Source organism: Oryctolagus cuniculus, chromosome 3 (assembly GCF_964237555.1).
Source record: "Oryctolagus cuniculus chromosome 3, mOryCun1.1, whole genome shotgun sequence".
NCBI classification, from domain to species: domain Eukaryota; kingdom Metazoa; phylum Chordata; class Mammalia; order Lagomorpha; family Leporidae; genus Oryctolagus; species Oryctolagus cuniculus.
The window spans coordinates 31468712-31488096 of record NC_091434.1 but is presented as its reverse complement, the minus strand read 5'-3'; the positions used below and the strand labels follow the sequence as shown (position 1 = coordinate 31488096).

At 39.3% G+C, this 19385-nt stretch overlaps 1 protein-coding gene across 16 annotated transcripts in view; it reads left to right on the top strand.

Annotated features, from left to right (window-relative positions):
• The window catches only part of PIKFYVE (phosphoinositide kinase, FYVE-type zinc finger containing), a 101827-nt gene that overhangs the window by 33183 nt on the left and 49259 nt on the right, over positions 1–19385 (top strand). For all 16 annotated transcript variants that reach the window (XM_070070286.1, XM_070070287.1, XM_070070283.1 and 13 more), the window contains 5 exons: positions 6064–6123; positions 8125–8254; positions 8694–8874; positions 9835–9909; positions 12106–12213. In XM_070070286.1, the coding sequence (XP_069926387.1) occupies positions 6064–6123; positions 8125–8254; positions 8694–8874; positions 9835–9909; positions 12106–12213 (554 nt within the window). The remainder of the gene's footprint in view (positions 1–6063; positions 6124–8124; positions 8255–8693; positions 8875–9834; positions 9910–12105; positions 12214–19385) is intronic.

The window sequence follows — 19385 nt, the reverse complement described above, 5'->3', positions numbered from 1 at the left end:
GGGAAATCTTCTACCTACTAGTTCACTCCTCAGATAGCTGGGGCTGGGGCTGGGCCAGGCTAAAGCCAGGAACCAGGAGCTTCATCTGAGTCTCCGACCTGTGTGGTAGGGGCCCAAGGAATTGGGCCAACTTCTGCTGCTTTCCCAGGGAGCTGGATTGGAAACAGAGCAATCGGGACACAAAACAGCTCTCAAATGGGGTATGACATCACAGCCAGTGTCTTTATCTGATACATGACTACTCTGGCCCCCAAAATTCCAAGCAGTCTGTTTATCTTATCTGAACCTATAGACACTACTGCTATTTAAGCACTAGATAGTACTCTAAGTCAAGGTTGTCTGCGAGTCCACTGTTCCTGTATTGTTGCTGTGTTGCTTTCAGAGGATACTCCAAGCCAGATTTGCTGTAAAACTGCAGTTGGTAAGTTGCTTGGAATCAGCTGGGGCAATGTCTAAAAAAGGATAGTTCATCTCTAGAGGCCTCTTCCTAGGACTAGGATACACCCAGATGTCTTATCCTTTGTCTACCAATGCTACAACGTTAGCTCATACCCAGAACCTACAGCCCATCAAAATCAGCATAGCACAGGGTTAGGACCAAAACCATAGCTACTGCTGAGGTGTATGCATGGCCTGAGGCTGCTGCAGTGAGCTACAGGTGGTGCTGGTTGGCATCTAATTCCCTAAAACTGGGACTTTTGGACTCTGCTTGGCACCAGAGCAGATCTAGAGGCCTGTCCGTTCCACAGGCACTGGCCTGACTTCCATAGCTCTTATGAAGCTGTCTTGGTGTGTGAATAGCTATTCAAATTGATGCTTCTGTGGGGGAGATGATTGCAGACTGTCTTAGGCTCAACCTTGCTCCATCTGTCCTCACCTCAAATACTTACAAATTTTTGTGGTGAGAATTTTTGAAATTTACTCTGAGCAGTTTTGAAATACATAGCATACTGCTGTTACCTGCAGTCATTAGCCTGTGGTAACCACTGTTCTCTTTAGTAAGAACTTTTTTAAGTGAAAAACATAAAATTTGTTGAATGTAAGAGCTCAGTAATACCATTATTAGTATTGACATGTGGGCTTGTATCTTGTTTTAATAGTTGTGCAAAATATTGAAAGGATAATTAACACTTTGATATCAACAGAAAGTGAATACTCCTAGGTTATGCTGTAGAGCTTTATCTCTATTCAATGTTGTTTAACACTTTGGTTTACATGTTATACATGTTCTTTAGATTCATAGTTGATTAAAGTCTAGAAAGAATGGCTAGCATGTTGGATAGCAGGATTGGAATTTAAAAAATTATATTGTCCTAATGCATTACATCCCATTGTTTTATATACGACACCTATAAAGACTTAAATTCAGCAATAAAAATACCATTTATGATAAAATAAATGTCATTGAAATATTGGCAGAATTGAAGACTTAAGACTTAAGTAGTAGACTAACAAGGTGAAATTTGACAAAAATGTAATTAAGCTTAAAATTATTTAATTTACTAATCTTTCAAATTACTATTTTTTAAATTTTTTTTAAAATTTTTTTAAATTTATTTTTATTTTTATTTTTTTTGACAGGCAGAGTGGACAGTGAGAGAGAGAAACAGAGAGAAAGGTCTTCCTTTTGCCGTTGGTTCACCCTCCGATGGCCGCCGCGGCCGGCGCACCGCGCTGATCCGATGGCAGGAGCCAGGAGCCAGGTGCTTTTCCTGGTCTCCCATGGGGTGCAGGGCCCAAGCACCTGGGCCATCCTCCACTGTACTCCCTGGCCACAGCAGAGACCTGGCCTGGAAGAGGGGCAACCGGGACAGAATCCGGCGCCCCAACTGGGACTAGAACCTGGTGTGCTGGTGCCGCTAGGCGGAGGATTAGCCTAGTGAGCCGCGGCGCCGGCCTCAAATTATTATTTAATTTACAATTATTTAGTTTACTATTAGCACGCCAGAGAAAGCCATTCTTAGTCACTAATGAGGTAAAGACGCAAATTTTAGTATTATCTATGAATGTGATTTGGCAATAATAGATTTAATTTGAGAATATAATGTCTAGAATTAGAGTCCAGTGTAAAGTTTTGTGTTCAGTTCTGATTTATGAGTAGAGCTGGATTACCAAGATCCTGAGACATCTGAAAACTGCTGTTATAAGATGTAAGGAAGTTGAGCCTGTTTAAGGCAGAGAAAAGAAAGCTTGATGTTACCTTTAGTTATCTGAAGATTACCTAAAATAAATCATTTATTTTGTGTATGGCTGAAGGAAGAACTAAATTCAGTAGTTAGGAATGGATAACTTGTCATTGTTTCCGTTGTGCACTAGAAGTGTCTAGGTTGTGTCTGAATATCTGCCTTGAAACATTATTTTTTTTTAAGATTTATTTATTTATTTGAAAGAGTTATAGGAGGGAGGAAGGGAGGGAGGGAGAGAGAGAGAGAGAGAGAGATCTCTTCTGTCTGCTGGGTCACTCCTCAAATAGCCACAAGTGCTGGGCCTTGATTAGGTAGAAGCCAGGAGCCAGGAACTCCATCCAGGTCTCCCAAGTGGGTGGCAAGGCCACTGAGGCCATCTTCCACTGCTTTGCGGGGTGCATTAGCAGGGTGCTAGATTAGAAAGACTTGGTAACTTCAGAGTTTCCTTTTATTTCTAAATGTGTGAAATGAAAAAAATCCAGATCTAGAATTTAAAGAATTATAAGTGTGAGGAATTCTTTAGCTTACTCAGTAGAACATCATAGAGGAGATTCTAACATCATAAGGGAGGTGATTACTCTTAGATCATTTGCAACTTTGAGAGTCTGTACTTTAAGAACTTAAAAAAAATCTGTTAATAACCGTAAATGACTGTTACAGTTCTCTGTACTTAGTTTTTACTAACAAGAATTACTCTTTTAAATTTTTATTGTGAAATTAAAATGTAATAGTTTATTCTGTTGACCCCAGGTTATGTTTGTAGTATTTAAGATGAACAGTGACTCTCACAGAAGTTAAGATGAACACTGATATCAGAAAATAAAGATTGCCAGGGTGACCTAAGAGTTATATGAAAGAATAATAGAATATTTCTGCCTTTGGTTTTCATTCCTTTTAAGTAAATACAAGTGGGAATTTTTACAAATCTTTCCTTTGAAATTATAGATAATTTCTTCTTCTTCTTTTTTTTTTAAGATTTATTTATTTTATTTGAAAGGCAGAGTTACATAGAGACAGAGAGAGGTCTCCCATCTGCTAGTTCACTCTCCAGATGACCGTCACAGCCGGAGCTGGGCCGATCTGAAGCCAGGTGCCAGGAGCTTCTTCTTGGTCTCCCATGTGGGTGCAGGGACCCAAGGACTTGGGCCATCTTCTGCTGCTTTCCCAGGCCATAGCTGAGAGCTGGATTGGATCGGAAGTGGAGCAGCTGGGACTGGACTCTGACCAGTGCCCATATGGGATGCTGGCACTGCAGGCAGTGGCTTTAGCCACTATGCCACAGTGCCGGCCTCTGTCTTCTGTTTTTTAAGGCTGAGGAAATTTAGATTTGAAGAATTGTGTGAAATATCTGCTCTTAAAAAACAAAACAAAACTGCTTTTTATCTCATTTAGGAATACCTCTTGTTTTTAAAAGCTTGTAAAATAGAGATGGTATGGTTTTCTGGCTTAATTTTTCACTGTTGGTCTTGGAGAGTTGTGTAATGAAGATATATTTTGTTATGTGTTGGCCAGCAGGATTTTGAGCATTCCTTGAAAAGCTAGAAGAGGAACCTAGAGAAGAAAGCCTCTAGCTATAGTTTCTTATGTGTAGAAAAGTGAGCTAGAGGAGCAAGTTAAATACATCTTGCAGAAATAGTCACATCCAGAATGTGGGGCACTCCACAGGACATTTGGCCTGGATTCTTAAAAAATTCATTATCATGAAAAGGAAAAAAGATAGGGGGTCTTTTTAGACTGAGAGAATGAAGTGGCATAACAACAAGATGCTGTTTATAAACTTGATTGGATTGAAGTTTGAGGGAAAAAGTAATTTCTTATACACTTTTTGGAGATAGTTGGATAAATTTGAATGTTGGCCAATTCTGTGCTACTAAGATATTGTCAGGGCCGGTGCTGTGGTGTAGTAGGATAAGCCTCCATCTGCAGCAGCAGCATCCCATATGGGCACCAGTTCGTGTCCCACTGCCCTTCTTCCAATCCAGCTCTCTGCTTATGGCCTGGGAAAGCGGCAGAGGATGGTCCAAGTGCTTGGGCCCCCGCACCCATGTGGGAGACCTGGAAGAAGTTCCTGGATCCTGGCTTCAGATCAGCCAGTTCTGGCAGTTGTGGCCATTAGGGGTGTGAACCAGCGGATGGAATATCTCTCCTCTGTCTCTTTGTCTGTAACTCCGCTTCTCAAATAAATGAATAAAATCTTTAAAAAAAAAAGACATTGTCATTTTGCTTAAGAATGTAAATTATATTGTGGCTGTAGAGAAGAATGCCTTTAGCTTTTGGAGATGCATGCTGAAATATTAGTAGATAAATGTCATGTTGTGCGTAACTACAAATAGGGGAAGAAAAGTATATCCAACTATATCTCATATATCCTGTATATATCTCATACATATACACATGAGGAAACAGGATATATATAACAAGTCCTTAGCACCTATTGCATTTGGGCAAATGACATATGGCATTTTCTGTATGTTTGAAGTTTTTCCATAGTAAACTGTTGGGGAAAATCTATCATTTAGGAATGTTATATATAGCTTTAATGTGAGAAGTAAGGCTTACAAAGAATAATAACATTAGTTGAACTAATAGGATTTAGCATTCTTCATTTCTGGGAGGGAAGAATAAAAATAAAGTTAACATCTGTATTGTCTACATTCTTAATTTTTTTGTATTTGGCATGATACACTTGAATTTCCTAAATATTTTTTTCTGCTTCTTGATTAAAAGGATGAGCATTCTGATTTATAGACATACTGACTTTATTTTATTTATTTGAGAAAGAGAGAGAGCTCCTGTTCACTGATTCATTCCTAATTGTTCTCAGTGGCCAGAACTGGACTGGGCTGAAGCCAGGAGACAGGAACTCAGTCCAGGTCTCACACATGAGCAGCAGGGATCCAGCTACTTGAGCCATCACTTGCTGTCTTCTCTGTCCTACATTGGAAGGAAGCTAGAATCAGGAGCTGGAGCCAGGGATGGAACCCAGTCTCTGACAGGGTACATGGGCATTTAAACTGGCATTTTAACTGCTAGGCCAAACATCTGTCCCCATACTGACTTTTAAAACCCATTTGTTTCTAAATGAATTTGGAAGAAATTTTGTGGAAATTCTCTACCTTAAAGAAGTTAAAATGCATTGTGGTTTAATTTGCATAGTAGAAAGAACCCCCCTTTTAGCTGTATTTGGTTACAGACCTAGAGAAAAGTTCATGGGGAAGTAGAAAGTAAGTTTCATTTGTAAGAAAAATATTTAATATTTTAAAAGCTCTCAGAATATATTCAGCAGTTATTTTCTAGCAAGAGTTTATATTGTTCAGTTATAATTTTTGAAAAATGAAAACTATTTCAAAACCAATAACAATTCTAATGAATTACATCTTTATTCATTGCCCATATCGCTTTTTGTGTTAATTTGCTCTATAGCTTATATTCTGAATTTAAAAAGAAAACCTCACATTGTTTTATCAGCTCATTTCTCTGTGAGCCATCCTGTGTATAGTTGAAGTCATTATTTGTTAAATGATGCAGTTGTACATGAGAAAAATAGTATAATCTTAGATGTGCAAATTTCTGGAGAACTCAACTTTCATAAACCAGTTTAGTTTTGATCTGTTAAAAGTTTTTAAACATTCAGTGTAAGGTGCGCTGTTTCACGGTTCTGTTGAGGTAATAACTCAAGTCTTAAGTTTAGTGTGAAGTATGTAGAGCAAATATAAAGAGACCTTTTAGCCTAAAACTTCCTTGAATTTACTGGGCAGTGATGGGTTTATATGACTAATACTTTGTGTGTGGGTGTGTTTTCTGTATAATTATGCTGGCATCTTAGTCATATGTCTCTCCTTTCCTTCCTCCTCTCTGTTCTCTCCCTGGTATGCAGAGTATTTGATTGCTGACACTGGAGGACAACAGCTCTCAATAAGTGATGCCTTCATCAAAGGTAATTTTATCAACCATGTCTCTTTTGTTCATGAGGAGATATTTATGACCTTCTACGTTGATAGAACAGAAAAGGTACTGAAAACACACTTGATTATTTTACTATCATGAGAACAGTTTTAATATGTATAGTGACTTTGATACTGTTGAGAATCAGGAATATCAGACTTAGCTTGAGAGGAGGTTTCTGATGTGAAAACTAATTGTTTAAGATATATTATAAAGATCATTTAAAGGCATAAATAGCTCATACTTATGTATATTATGAATATTAAGTTGAGTATTTAAGTATTATTTAATATTATACTAATACTACATTAATATTATTAAAGTAATATATAATTCTTAATGTTACTTTTTAAAAAAGATTTATTTTATTTATTGGAAAGGCAGAGTTACAGAGAGAGAGAGGTATATATATATATATAGAGAGAGAGAGAGAGATCTTCCATCTGTTGTTCACTCCCCAAAAGGCTGCAATGGTCAGGGCTGTGCCAGGCTGAAGCCAGGAGCCAGGAGCTTCCTTTGAGTCTCCTACGAGGGTGCAGGGCCCCAAGGAGTTAGGCCTTCTTCTCCTGCTTTCCCAGATGCATTAGCAGAGAGCTGGATCAGAAGAGGAGCATCTGAGACTTGAACCTGTGCCCATATGGGGTACCACATCTCAGGCGGTGACTTAACCTGTTATTCCACAATGCTTGCCCCATTAAGTAAGGTTGATATGCATATCCTTAAGGAGTATCGAAAAAAAGCTCACAGGCAGTTCTCATTCAGCTGAGGATATTGCTTGCCTTTCTAGAGTTGGAAAGAGAAGTAGGCAAAAGGGGATGAAGAACTAACTCTGCTAATCCATTTCTGTGGGGCAAGCATATAGACAAATACAAGCTTTTCTTATTCCATCACTATGTAGCTTACTGTGGAGTGAAGGCATCCTGAGTGGTCCATAACACTCCACAGCTTAGGCCTCAGATGATTAGAAAAAGTTTCCTTTCTGTTGTCTTTTCTTGGCTCTAGGGTTTCAAGTAAAAGTGAAGGTATGGCAGACTGGTTCGGGGAGTCCACTTGGAGCTGATTGACAGTGCTTCTAAATTTACATCCAATTATCTTGTTTAACCAAAAGTTTATAGATTGGTTGTTTACATAATTTAAATGCACAGTTCTTGAACCTTACAAGTAAAGGACACACTTTTTACAATATTATCTGTTTGACAGTTTGTTTAGTAGGAATTTTTGTTTGTTTTACTTTAAGAAGGGAAGGGATAGAGAAGTTTTGTGAGCATTTCCTATCTTCATTCTTTCCACTTATTCAGGCATGCTCAATAGTCATGTAGTGAGTATCATTTTTTTGCAAAACATTTATTGTCTTGACCTATTTTTACTCCTTTAAAAGATTTTATAGAAATTGTCATCTTTTATGATTTCTTTATAGTTTGATCTATCTTGATAAAATTTTGTTAATCAGCTTTTGTGCTAATATTGAAAAAAAAAGCACTGCTAAGGTTTTTCTGAATAGACTTTCAACACCATCAGCTGCTGTTTCACAGTATCTGAGCTGAGCTTCTCTCTTCAGCACCCACTCTATCACTTGTTGTTCTGCCAGCATTCAGATTTCTGTGAACGCAGTGTTCAGTTTGTGATTTTCTTTTTTGTGTTCTAAAAACTAAAAGGAGAGTACAGAAATCTTACTTTGCTTGCTTTTCAGAAGCTGTGTTTATATCATCAGCTTGAAAGCCTTAGTTACTTCTGTAAACTTTCTCTGTGCACTTCTGATTACTGCTATTCTTAGTCCTTTTATTTTTTATACGTGTAAATATTTATGTATTCATGTATTATTGTATTATTACATACTTTATGTACTTATGAAATTATGTGTTCTTGTCTTTTTATACTAACAATTTATATTGGTCAACTTGAAAGAATTTAAAAAGAGAAATTGGTGATTTCTAAATATATGAATAGATAGTATATAACATAATGAAGTAATAATTCCTTATTTTCTCCTTAGAGTCCTTATTTAATCGTCGGGTAGAGGAGAAATCCAAAGAGCTGCCTTTCACCCCTTTGGGTTGGCATCATAACAACCTGGAGCTCCTGCGGGAGGAGAATGGGGAAAAACAAGCCATGGAGAGGTTGCTGTAAGGCAGTGAGCTTTTTTTTTTACTTTTAATTTTCCATTTTTATAATCTTCAGTGACTTGGTTAGGGTATGCCTATTCTCCTTCCTTATGAAGTATGAAATACTAAAAATACTTAGGAAATGAAGTCTATTCTGCTTTATGATGAAATTTCTTACAAAATTAAGAGTCCCAAATTGTTTTTATCTGTCTCCCTTGTAACTGGTGGGTTAATTTCATTTCCGCAAATTAAAGGATATATCTTAGTTGAATATATTCACAGATTTAATTTCTATGCAAAATCATTAAGGTGCAACTATACTAAAAGAAAAAAACTAACCTTGAAGACTTTTTCTGTGAACCACAATTGAAATGCTTATTTCTTTGTAGACTGCATGTTGTGTGTTCAGAAGTCTGGTGGTGTTGACTATGCAGACTTTTTTCTTCTAATGTTTTTGCAGTTCAGCTAATCATAATCACATGATGGCACTACTCCAGCAGTTGCTCCACAGTGAATCATTGTCACCATCTTGGAGGGACATCATTGTGTCACTTGTCCGCCAGGTTGTTCAGACAGTCCGACCTGATGTCAAGAACCAGGATGATGACATGGATATCCGTCAGTTTGTCCACATCAAAAAGGTGAGCTCTGCTAAGTCTTCCCGTGCTAGAAACTGCTGAGTCAGGTCTGATAGTAGGTAGACTCCTAATGGTAATCTAAACTGTCCTTACCCTGAGGGGTGCTAGGTGAGAAGTGGGTGATTTTGCTTCTGCTCCATAGGCAGTGCATTTAGGGATCATGGACATCTCTTACAGGAAGTGAGAGTTAATGGAAAGGTTGTGTGGGCTGGTGGATGAGTTGGGAACCCAAACAAATATAATTTTTCCCTCTCGTTTCCTCTTTTTGGAATTCAGCTATGAGAAAGCCTGTTACCACAGGTTACTATCACTGTTCTGAGGAAAAGAGTGAGTAATTGCTTTATTTAGATAGTAATGGAAGCTGTATGTATTTCCACCTATGAAGATCTTGAACAATTGTTTTTTTTTTTTTAAAGATTTACTTATTTGAGAGGTAGAGTTAAAGACAGAGGGTGACACAGAGAGAAAGGTCTTCTATTCACTGGTTTACTCCCCAAATGGCTGCAACAGCCGGAGCTGGGCCAATCCAAAGCCAGGAGCCAGGAGCTTCTTCCAGATCTCCCACATGAGTGCCGGAGCTCGCAGTTGGGCCATCTTCCACTGCTTTCCCAGGCCATAGCAGAGAGCTGGATCAGAAGGGGAGCAGCTAAGACATGAACCAGTGTCCAGATGGGATGCTGGCACCGTGGGTGGAGGCTTAGCGTACTTCGCCACAGCACTGGCCCAACAATTGTGGTTTTAATTGCCCTGTGATGCTCATTAATTCTGTCAGTATTTTGGAGTACTAGATAGTACATTTGAGAGTAGGGAGTGGGAAAACATGATCATGCTTAGATGCCAATAATCATTGGTTGAAAGGAAGAAATATATCCTAGAATTTTCTGTCCTTATTTGATGATATAACAGTTAAAATAAACAATGAAAATAAATTATCATTGATTTTATTGTTAATTATTCCATTAGATCCCAGGTGGAAAGAAGTTTGATTCTGTGGTTGTCAATGGCTTTGTTTGTACCAAGAACATTGCACATAAAAAGGTAATGTGATTCAGTTTAATGGTTAAGTTTATCAATCCATGGCTGCATTCTCAGATAACAATGAATAACCTTAATAGTGGAAGAAAAAGAGAATGAGCATTGAGGGGCATCCAGCAGTGTCTTCTCTAGGGGTGAAATTCTGGAAGTTCTGGGAAGGTCTCTGAGAGCTGATGATAAATGGATTGGAATTTGGATAATGGAAATTCACCATACAGGAAGAGGAAGGCATTGGTCAGGTTCTAGACCAGAAGAATTACAGGATACTGGTATCATTTCTCCCTTGAAGCTGCTACACTTCAGGGAGACAGGGCTTCTCTACTAGACTGGAGTCCTTCTAGAGGGTTAGCATTCTAAAACTGTTCTCCCTTCTAGGGATGAGCTACAGAACTATCAGTGTTATTATGTTATTCTTCTCACTTTATATTTCTACTTTCAGGCTTGAGGCCTCTTTGTAGCACTAGCACAAAGGAAAGGGGGGAGCTAACTTGGGATGTTAAGGAAACCCTGAGCTTCTATGGTATAATATGGGAAATGGCAAGTGAGGCTGGAGGAAGCAGACAAGGTGTTAGGATCACCATAAGGGTATTGAATTTTATTGTGAAGGCTTCTGATGCTCAAGGTATAGTGTGCATTAGGATCACCTGTGGACCTTGTTAAAGCCGGTTATTTCTATACTCAGCCCCTTGAAATTCTCACTCAGTAGGTTTAGGGGAGTGGTGGTTGGGGTGGGGGAGGGAATGGTAGTACTGAATTGAAAGTAAACCCTTACAGGTGTTTCTTGTATTTGGCGAAACCATTGATCTATGGCAATGTTTGAAAACCTTGCTGTACATCAGAATCCCCAAGGGAACTTACTAAAGCCAGCGATACCTTGGCCCACCTCTGGTGATAATTGATTTTGTTGCAGAGCTATGCCAGACTTTTAGTGTGTAAGTCACTAGATTGATGAACTGTAGTCCTGTTTTCACTCTTTTCTAAGTGGAGACTAATACAGTTGTCCCTGTATTTGACTATAGGACTTGCCTCAGATACCAAGATCCACAGATGCTCAAGTCTGTATATAAAATGGCATAGTATTTGTGTATAACCTATGCACATCCTCCTGTACACTTTAAACTATCTCTAGATTGCTTATAATACTTATGCAATGTAAGTGCTATGTGAATAATAGTTGTTATACTATATTGTTTAGGGAATAATGACAAAAAGTCAAGTCTATACATGGTTGATAGACACAGTTTTTTTCTGAATATTTTCTATGTGTAATAGGTCGAATTCATGAATGTGGAACCCATGGATACAAAGGGCCAACTGTAATTTATTTTTTGTAAAGCCTTAAGCCTCCTGAAAATTGGTGTTGACCATAAAAGTGTACTTAGATTCAATATTATTTCATAACAGTCTCCAAGTCAGTATTTCCATCTAGAGTCTTACTAAAGTCTTTAAAGTAGTACTTTCAACCAAATTCAATGTTTGTTGAGTTGAGGTAAATTGGTTGTGCTCTTCTTAGGAATTGAAAAGAATTGTACATGGATGTGGTAGCAACACATGCATGGGTCTTTCCCTGTGGATAGTGTTTTGAGATAGTCTGAAGCCTTGATTGCAGGCCTCTGGCTATTCTGCCTGTGGTGTTAGATACCTGGTTTCTGCTTTTGAAGATGCTTTAAGGCTTTTTTTTTTTTTTTTAATTACATGTTACCTAAAGAACATGCTGGCCAACTTAAAATTATTTGGACATTTGCTATATTAGAAACATATTCAGGAGGCATTTTGTTTTTTCCTCTTCTTTTGCCTTTGACTTTTGGAAAGACTAAAATATAATATGCTTTCAACTTTATGGATGTTTCAGAATTTGTGAAGTAGCCTATTTGTAAGCCTCATCTCCCCATCACCTTCACATTTGATATAACTTCCTACAAATTTAGAAATTAAAAAATTAGTTAAGCATATAGGGGAATAGGTTAACCAGGTACTAAGAAAAAAAAGTCAATGTTTGAAGGATTTTGCCTTCTGAACAAATTATTTGCTTTGAAAAATATAAGAATACCACAAAAGAACCAAAGGAGAGTATATTAATATTAATGAGATACTTTATTTTAGTAATTAGAATCATAAACAGTATTAAAGTTAAGATTAAAAGAGATCTATAAAGTGCAAACCCTTAGAAACTTTAATGAAGTGTTCATTTTTTTGTAGATGAATTCTTGTATTAAAAACCCCAAAATTCTTCTGTTGAAGTGTTCTATTGAATACCTCTACAGAGAAGAAACCAAGTTTACTTGCATTGATCCTATTGTGCTGCAGGTGAGGACTCATTACTGAAGGCTGCTTGTGTACTCTGATGCTTGCTCTTTACTTTGACTCATTCTGGTTTATTAAATTGCTGGACAAACACCATTGCTTTTGTTGTATTTTAAAAATCTATTGTAAAAGTCATTTTTGTATACTACCCTTTAGAACTAGTTTACCAAAACCTCTGTCACTCATTATTTTTTAAAGTTTCAAAGTAAGAAGAGAAACCCATGACTGTTGGGAACATACAAAAGAAAAAATGAAAACCCAAATACTGATATCCCCTTCCCACTTGGGCCCTTAATGTACTGGGCGAGTTTCGGTAACTTATTAGATCTCCAGTGGAATCTCCAATTGTTGTGTGGCTTATTTTGTTTAAATATATGTCTGGAACTCCAGTTAACTTATATGTAGATGGCAAATGTGGAATTAATATCAGGTGGAAATCATGTGAGTTTTCTCTAAGCAGCCGGGCCCGGGATAACTGCCATAGGAATGTAATACTCAGTTGGAAAGGAGATTAGCCTCAGCTGCTCCACAGCAGAAGCCCTTTCGGTTCTATTTTTTTTTTAAATTTTATTTAACAAATATAAATTTCCAAAGTACAGCTTATGGATTACAGTGCCTTGTTCCCCCCCATAATTTTCCTCCCACCCACAACCCTCTCATCTCCCGCTCCCTCTCCCATTCCATTTTCTTTCTTTTTTTCTTTTTGGACAGGCAGAGTGGACAGTGAGAGAGAGAGACAGAGAGAAAGGTCTTCCTTTTGCTGTTGGTTCACTCTCCAATGGCTGCCGCGGCCAGTGCGCTGCAGCCGGCGCATCACACTGATCCGATGGCAGGAGCCAGGTGCTTCTCCTGGTCTCCCATGGGGTGCAGGGCCCAAGTACTTGGGCCATCCTCCACTGCACTCCCTGGCCATAGCAGAGAGCTGCCTGGAAGAGGGGCAACTGGGACAGAATCCGGCGCCCCGACCGGGACTAGAACCCGGTGTGCCGGCACTGCAAGGCGGAGGATTAGCCTATTGAGCCACAACGCTGGCCAAGATTCATTTTCAATTATCTTTATATACAGAAGATCAATTTAGTATATATTAAGTAAAGATTTCATCAGTGTGCACCCACACAGAAACAGAAAATGTAAATTACTGTTAGAGTACTAGTTACAGCATTAATTCACATTGTTCAACACATTAAGGACAGAGATCCTACATGAGGAATAAGTGCACAGTGGCTCCTGTTGTCGACTTAACAAATTGACACCTTGGCACGTTTCTAACTCTACCATTTGGGGCAAGTCCTATTGAGCATGTCACAAATTGTACATCTCCACCCTCTCTTATTCCCACTCTTATATTTAACAGGGATCACTCTTCAGTTAAATTTAAACACCTAAGAATAATTGTGTGTTAATTACGGAGTTCAACCAATAGTATCAACTAGAACAAAAAAAATACTAAAAGGGATAAAGTATTAAGTTGTTAATCAGCATTCAGGACAAGGGCTGATCCAGTCACTGTTTTTCATAGTGTCCATTTCACTTCATCAGGTTTCCTTTTAGGTGCTCAGTTAATTGTCACCGATCAGGGAGAACATATGATATTTGTCCCTCTGGGACTGGCTTATTTCACTCAGCATGATGTTATCCAGATTCCTCCATTTTGTTGCAAATGACTGGATTTCATTCTTTTTGAATGCTGTATAGTATTCTATAGAGTATGTGTCCCATAATTTCTTTATCCAGTCTACTGTTTATGGGCATTTAGGTTGATTCCAGGTCTTAGCTATTGTGAATTGAGCTGTAATAAACATTATGGTGCAGACAGCTGTTTTATTTGCCAATTTCATTTCCTTTGGGTAAATTCCAAGGAGTGGGATGGCTGGGTTGTATGGTAGGGTTATATTCAGGTTTCTGAGGAATCTCCAGACTGACTTTCACAGTAGCTTGACCAGTTTGCATTCCCACCAACAGTGGGTTAGTGTCCCTTTTTCCACACATCCTCTCCAGCATCTATTGTTGGTAGATTTCTGAATGTGAGCCATTCTAACCGGGGTGAGGTGAAACCTCATTGTGGTTTTGATTTGCATTTCCCTGATGGCTAGTGATCTTGAACATTTTTTCATGTGTCTGTTGGCTATTTGGATTTCCTCCTTTGAAAAATGTCTATTGAGGTCCTTGGCCCATCTCTAAGTGGGTTGTTTGATTTGTTGTTGTGGAGTTTCTTGATCTCTTTATAGATTCTGTTTATTAACCCTTTATCTGTTGCATAGTTTGCAAATACTTTTTCCCAGTCTGTCCGTTGTCTCTTCACTTTCCTGACTGTTTCTTTTGCAGTACAGAAACTTCTCAATTTGATGCAATCCCAATTGTTAATTTTGATTTTGACTGCCTGTGCCTCCGGGGTCTTTTCCAAGAAGTCTTTGCCTGTGCCTATATCTTGCAGTGTTTCTCCAATGTTCTCTAATAATTTGATGGTGTTGGGTCATAGATTTAGATCTCTAATCCATGTTGAGTGGATTTTTGTGTAAGGTGAAAGGTAGTGGTCTTGCTTCATGCTTCTGCACGTGGAAATCCAGTTTTCCCAGCACCATTTATTGAATAGACTGTCCTTGCTCCAGGAATTGGTTTTAGATCCTTGATCAAATATGAGTTGGCTGTAGATGTTTGGGTTGATTTCTGGTGTTCTGTTCCATTGGTCTATCCATCTGTTTCTGTACCAGTACCATGCTGTTTTGATTACAACTGCCCTGTAGTATGTTTTGAAATCTGGTATTGTGATGCCTCTGGCTTTGTTTTTGTTGTACAAGATTGCTTTAGCTATTCGATGTCTCCTGTGTCTTCATATGAATTTTAGCATCATCTTTTCTAGATCTGAGAAGAATGTCTTTGGTATTTTGATTCGTGTCACATTGAGTCTGTAAATTGCTTTTGGGAGAATGGATATTTTGATGATATTGATTCTTCTAATACTTGAGCATGGAAGATTTTTCCATTTTTTGGTATCCTCTTCTATTTCTTTGTTTAAGATTTTGTAATTCTCATCGTAGATACATTTTTTTTTTTTTTTGGACAGGCAGAGTGGATAGTGAGAGAGAGAGAGAGAAAGGTCTTCCTTTGCCATTGGTTCACCCTCCAATGGCCGCCGCGGCTGGCGCACCGCGCTGATCCGATGGCAGGAGCCAGGTACTTATCCTGGTCTCCCATGGGGTGCAGGGCCCAAGGACTTGGGCCATCCTCCACTGCACTCCCGGGCCACAGCAGAGAGCTGGCCTGGAAGAGGGGCAACTGGGACAGAATCTGGCACCCCGACCAGGACTAGAACCCAGTGTGCGGCGCCGCAAGGCGGAGGATTAGCCTAGTGAGCCGTGGCGCCGGCCTCATCGTAGAGATATTTAATGTCCTTGGTTAAGTTTATTCCAAGTTATTTGGTTGTTTTTGTAGGTATGTTAATGGATTGATCTTAGAAGTTCTTTCTCAGCCATGGCATTGCCTGTGTATACAAAGGCTGTTGATTTTTGTGCATTGATTTTATATCCTGCTACTTTGGCAAACTCTTCCAATAGTCTCTTAGTAGAGTTCTTTGGATCCCCTAAATAAAGATCATATCATCTGCAAAGAGGGATAGTTTGACATCTTCCTTTCCAATTTGTATTCCTTTAATTTCTTTCTCTTGCCTGATCGTTCTGGCTAAGACTTCCAGAACTATATTAAATAGCAGTGGTGAGAGTGAGCATCCCTATCTGGTACCAGATCTCAGTGGAAATCCTTCCAGCTTTTCCCCTTTCAATAGGATGCTGGTGTGGGTTTTTCATAAACTGCTTTGATTGTATTGAGGAATGTTCTTCTATACCCAATTTGCTTAGAGTTTTCATCATGAAAGGGTGTTGAATTTTATCAAATGCTTCCTCTGCATCTATTGAGATAATCATAGTTTTTCTTCTGCAGTCTGTTAATGAGGTGTATCACATTGATTGATTTGCGAACATTGAACCATCCCTGCATGCCAGGGATAAATTCCACTTGGTCTTGGTGGATGATCTCTCTGATGTGTTGTTGTATTCTATTGGTGAGAATTGTATTGGGAATTTTTGCATCTATGTTCATCAGGGATATTGGTCTGTAATTTTCTTTCAATGCTGCATCTTTCTCTGGCTTAGGGATCAAGGTGATGCTGGCTTCATAGAAAGAATTTGGGAGGATTCCATCTTTTTCGATTGTTCTGAATAGTTTGAGGAGAATTGGAGTTAGTTCTTCTTTAAATGCCTGGTAGAATTCAGCAGTGACTCCATCTGGTCCTGGGCTTTTCTTTGTTGGGAGGGCCTTTATTGCTGTTTCAATTTCTGTCTCAGTTATGGTTCTGTTTAGGTTTTCTGTGTTTTCCTAGTTCAATTTAGGTAGGTTGCATGTGTCCAGGAATCTATCCATTTCTGATAGATTTCCCTGTTTGCTGGCATACAACTCCTTGTAGTAATTTCTGATGATTCTTTTTATTTCTGTGGTGTCTGTTGTTATGTTTCCTTTTTCATCTCTGATTTTATTGATTTGGGTCTTTTCTTTTTTTAGTTAGTTGGGCCAGTGGTGTTTCAGTTTTGTTTATTTTTTCAAAAAACCAGGTTCTTGTTTTGCTGATTTTTTGTAATTTTTTTTGGATATAAGGATATAATATTCTGAGCTGGCAGTTTTTCTCTCTTAGTACCTGGATTATATGTCACCATTTCCTCCTAGCCTGTATGGTTTCTGATAAGTGTGCTGTGAGTCTAATTGGAGATCCTCTGAGAGTAATCTGATGTTTCTCTCTTGCACATTTTAGAATCTTTTCTTTGTGTTTCACTGTGGTGAGTTTGATTACAATGTGTCGTGGTGAGGATCTCTTTTGGTTGTGTTTATTAGGGGTTCTATGAGCTTCCTGTTCTAGGATGTCTCTGTCCTTCTCCAAACCCGGGAAGTTCTCTGCTAGTATCTCACGAAAAAGGCCTTCTAATCTTTTCTCTCTCTCCATGCCTTCAGGAACTCCTAGAACCCGAATGTTGGGTTTTCTAATAGTACCCTGTAGATTCCCAGGAATATTTTTTAGATTTCTAATTTCCTCTTATTTTCTTTGACTGTATACTTTCCTGTGCTCTGTCTTCTAAGTCCAATATTCTCTCTTCTGCTTCACTGACTTTGTTTTTAAGGCTCTCTAATGTGTTTGTCATTTGATTTATTGAGTTCTTCATTTCATTTTGATTTCTCTTCACTATCATACTTTCCTGTTCTACTAATTTCTGTGTTTCATTTTGATTCCTCCTTAAGATTTCATTTTCACGAGAGAATTTTATATCCTGTCCTGTAAGGATTTCTGTAGCTCAAGCATTTGTTTTTGAAAACTTCTAAATGTTCTTATAAATTTTTTGAAACCTGTATCTTGCATTTCTTCTTTCTCATCATCTGTATAATCTGGGCTTGGGGTGTCTTGTTAATTTGGGGGTTTCATAATGTCTCCCTTGTTCTTGTTTCCTTGGTTTCTGCGTTTGTTGCTTGGCATTGTGGAGATATTCTTTGGAGTCTTCTTCCCTCGCTGTGGTGTTTTTTTTCTTGTTATACTATGACTGTATTAAGTGGACTGTCTGCTTTTGATGGAGCCTTAGGGGCTTGAGATGGGTGTGGCCTGAGAGCTATGTTTGGTTCCTCAGGGTTAAGGATGTGCCAAAGGTGACACTCCCAGGTTAGGCGTGGTAAACTTTCTCTCTCTCTCTCTCTCTCTCTCTTTCTCTTCTCTCTCTCTCTCTCTCCCCCTCTCTTCCTCCCTCCCTCCCTCCCTCCCTCCCTCCCTCCCTCCCTTCCTTCCTTCCTTCCTTCCTTCCTTCCTTCCTTCCTTCCTTCCTCTTTCTGATTCAGAAGAGAAGTAATTCCACACAGCTGAGCAGAATTGAAGGTAGTTAGCAGGCGAATGATATACCCACAGGAGCCAGAGATCGGAAGCTCTTTCCCAAGGACCACACAGGGAATCTGTACTGCCCTCAGTGTGGGCTCAAATTCTCCTGCCGTCTCCCCCTGGGTTGCCAAGGCTACCGAATTGTAGTGTCTTTGGAGAGTACTCACGTGAATTCCGTGAGAGTCAGGTTTTTCTGCTTGGCTGAGGGCGGGTGCATCCCTGAGGTCGAATCGCTTATGACGTATGTCCAAAATGGTGCCTGCTCTTTGTCTTGTTCACCTTTGAGAGGTGAGCGGAGAGAGAGAAACTTGTGTCCGTACCGGTCACTTTTTTTTTTTTTCCCCTCTCTCTTCTAGTTAGCCTGGTGAACTTTTCCCCACAAGGGTTTCAAGCCTCGTTCCCTCTAGTCTCCTCTTTCCACTTTCCTGCTGGTGTCTTGGGCTATTGAGATTTGGCTCACTTCGCGTTCCAGCGCTGGTGTGTTGTTTCTGCCACTGGTGTCCTGAACCATGGGCTCCCACGCCCTCCACGCAGGTCTACTGTGAATCACTGCTTCCGGAAGAGTTTCCTCTGCTGTTTCTTCCCCTACTCTCTCTGCTGTTTCTTCCCCTACTCTTCCTTGAACCTGCAGTATCTCCACTTTTATTAAGCTGTCTCTTCCTGGACTATCAGTGTGCTCCCTTCCTATTCCCCCATCATGCTGTTCTGCTTTTTTTTCATGGAAGGTATTTATTTCACCTTCATTCAGAAATAGAAAACTTTGCAAGGTACAGTATTCTGGGTTGACAGTTTTTTTCTCTTAAGATTTGGAATATATTTCACCATTCTCTCATAGCTTGTAGGGGTTCTGATGAGATGTCTACTGTGATTTTTTTTTTAAAGATTTATTTATTTGAAAGTCAGAGTTATGCATACAGAGAGAAGTCTTTCATCTGTTGGTTCACTCCCCAATTGGCTGCAATAGCTAGAGATGTGCTGATCTGAAGCCAGGAGCCAGGAGCTTCCTCTGGGTCCCCTACATGGGTACTGGAGCCTAAGGACTTGGGCCATCTTTTACTGCTTTCCCAGGCCATTGCAGAGATCTGGGTGGGAAGTGGAGCAACCAGGACTCGAACCTGCGCCCATATGGGATGCCGGCACTATAGGTGGTAGCTTTAACCGCTATGCCACAGCACCAGCCCCTGCTGTGATTCTAATTGGAGATTCCCGAAAGTATTCTGGTGTTTCTCTCATGCACATGTTATAATATTTTCTTTATGTTTTACTGTGA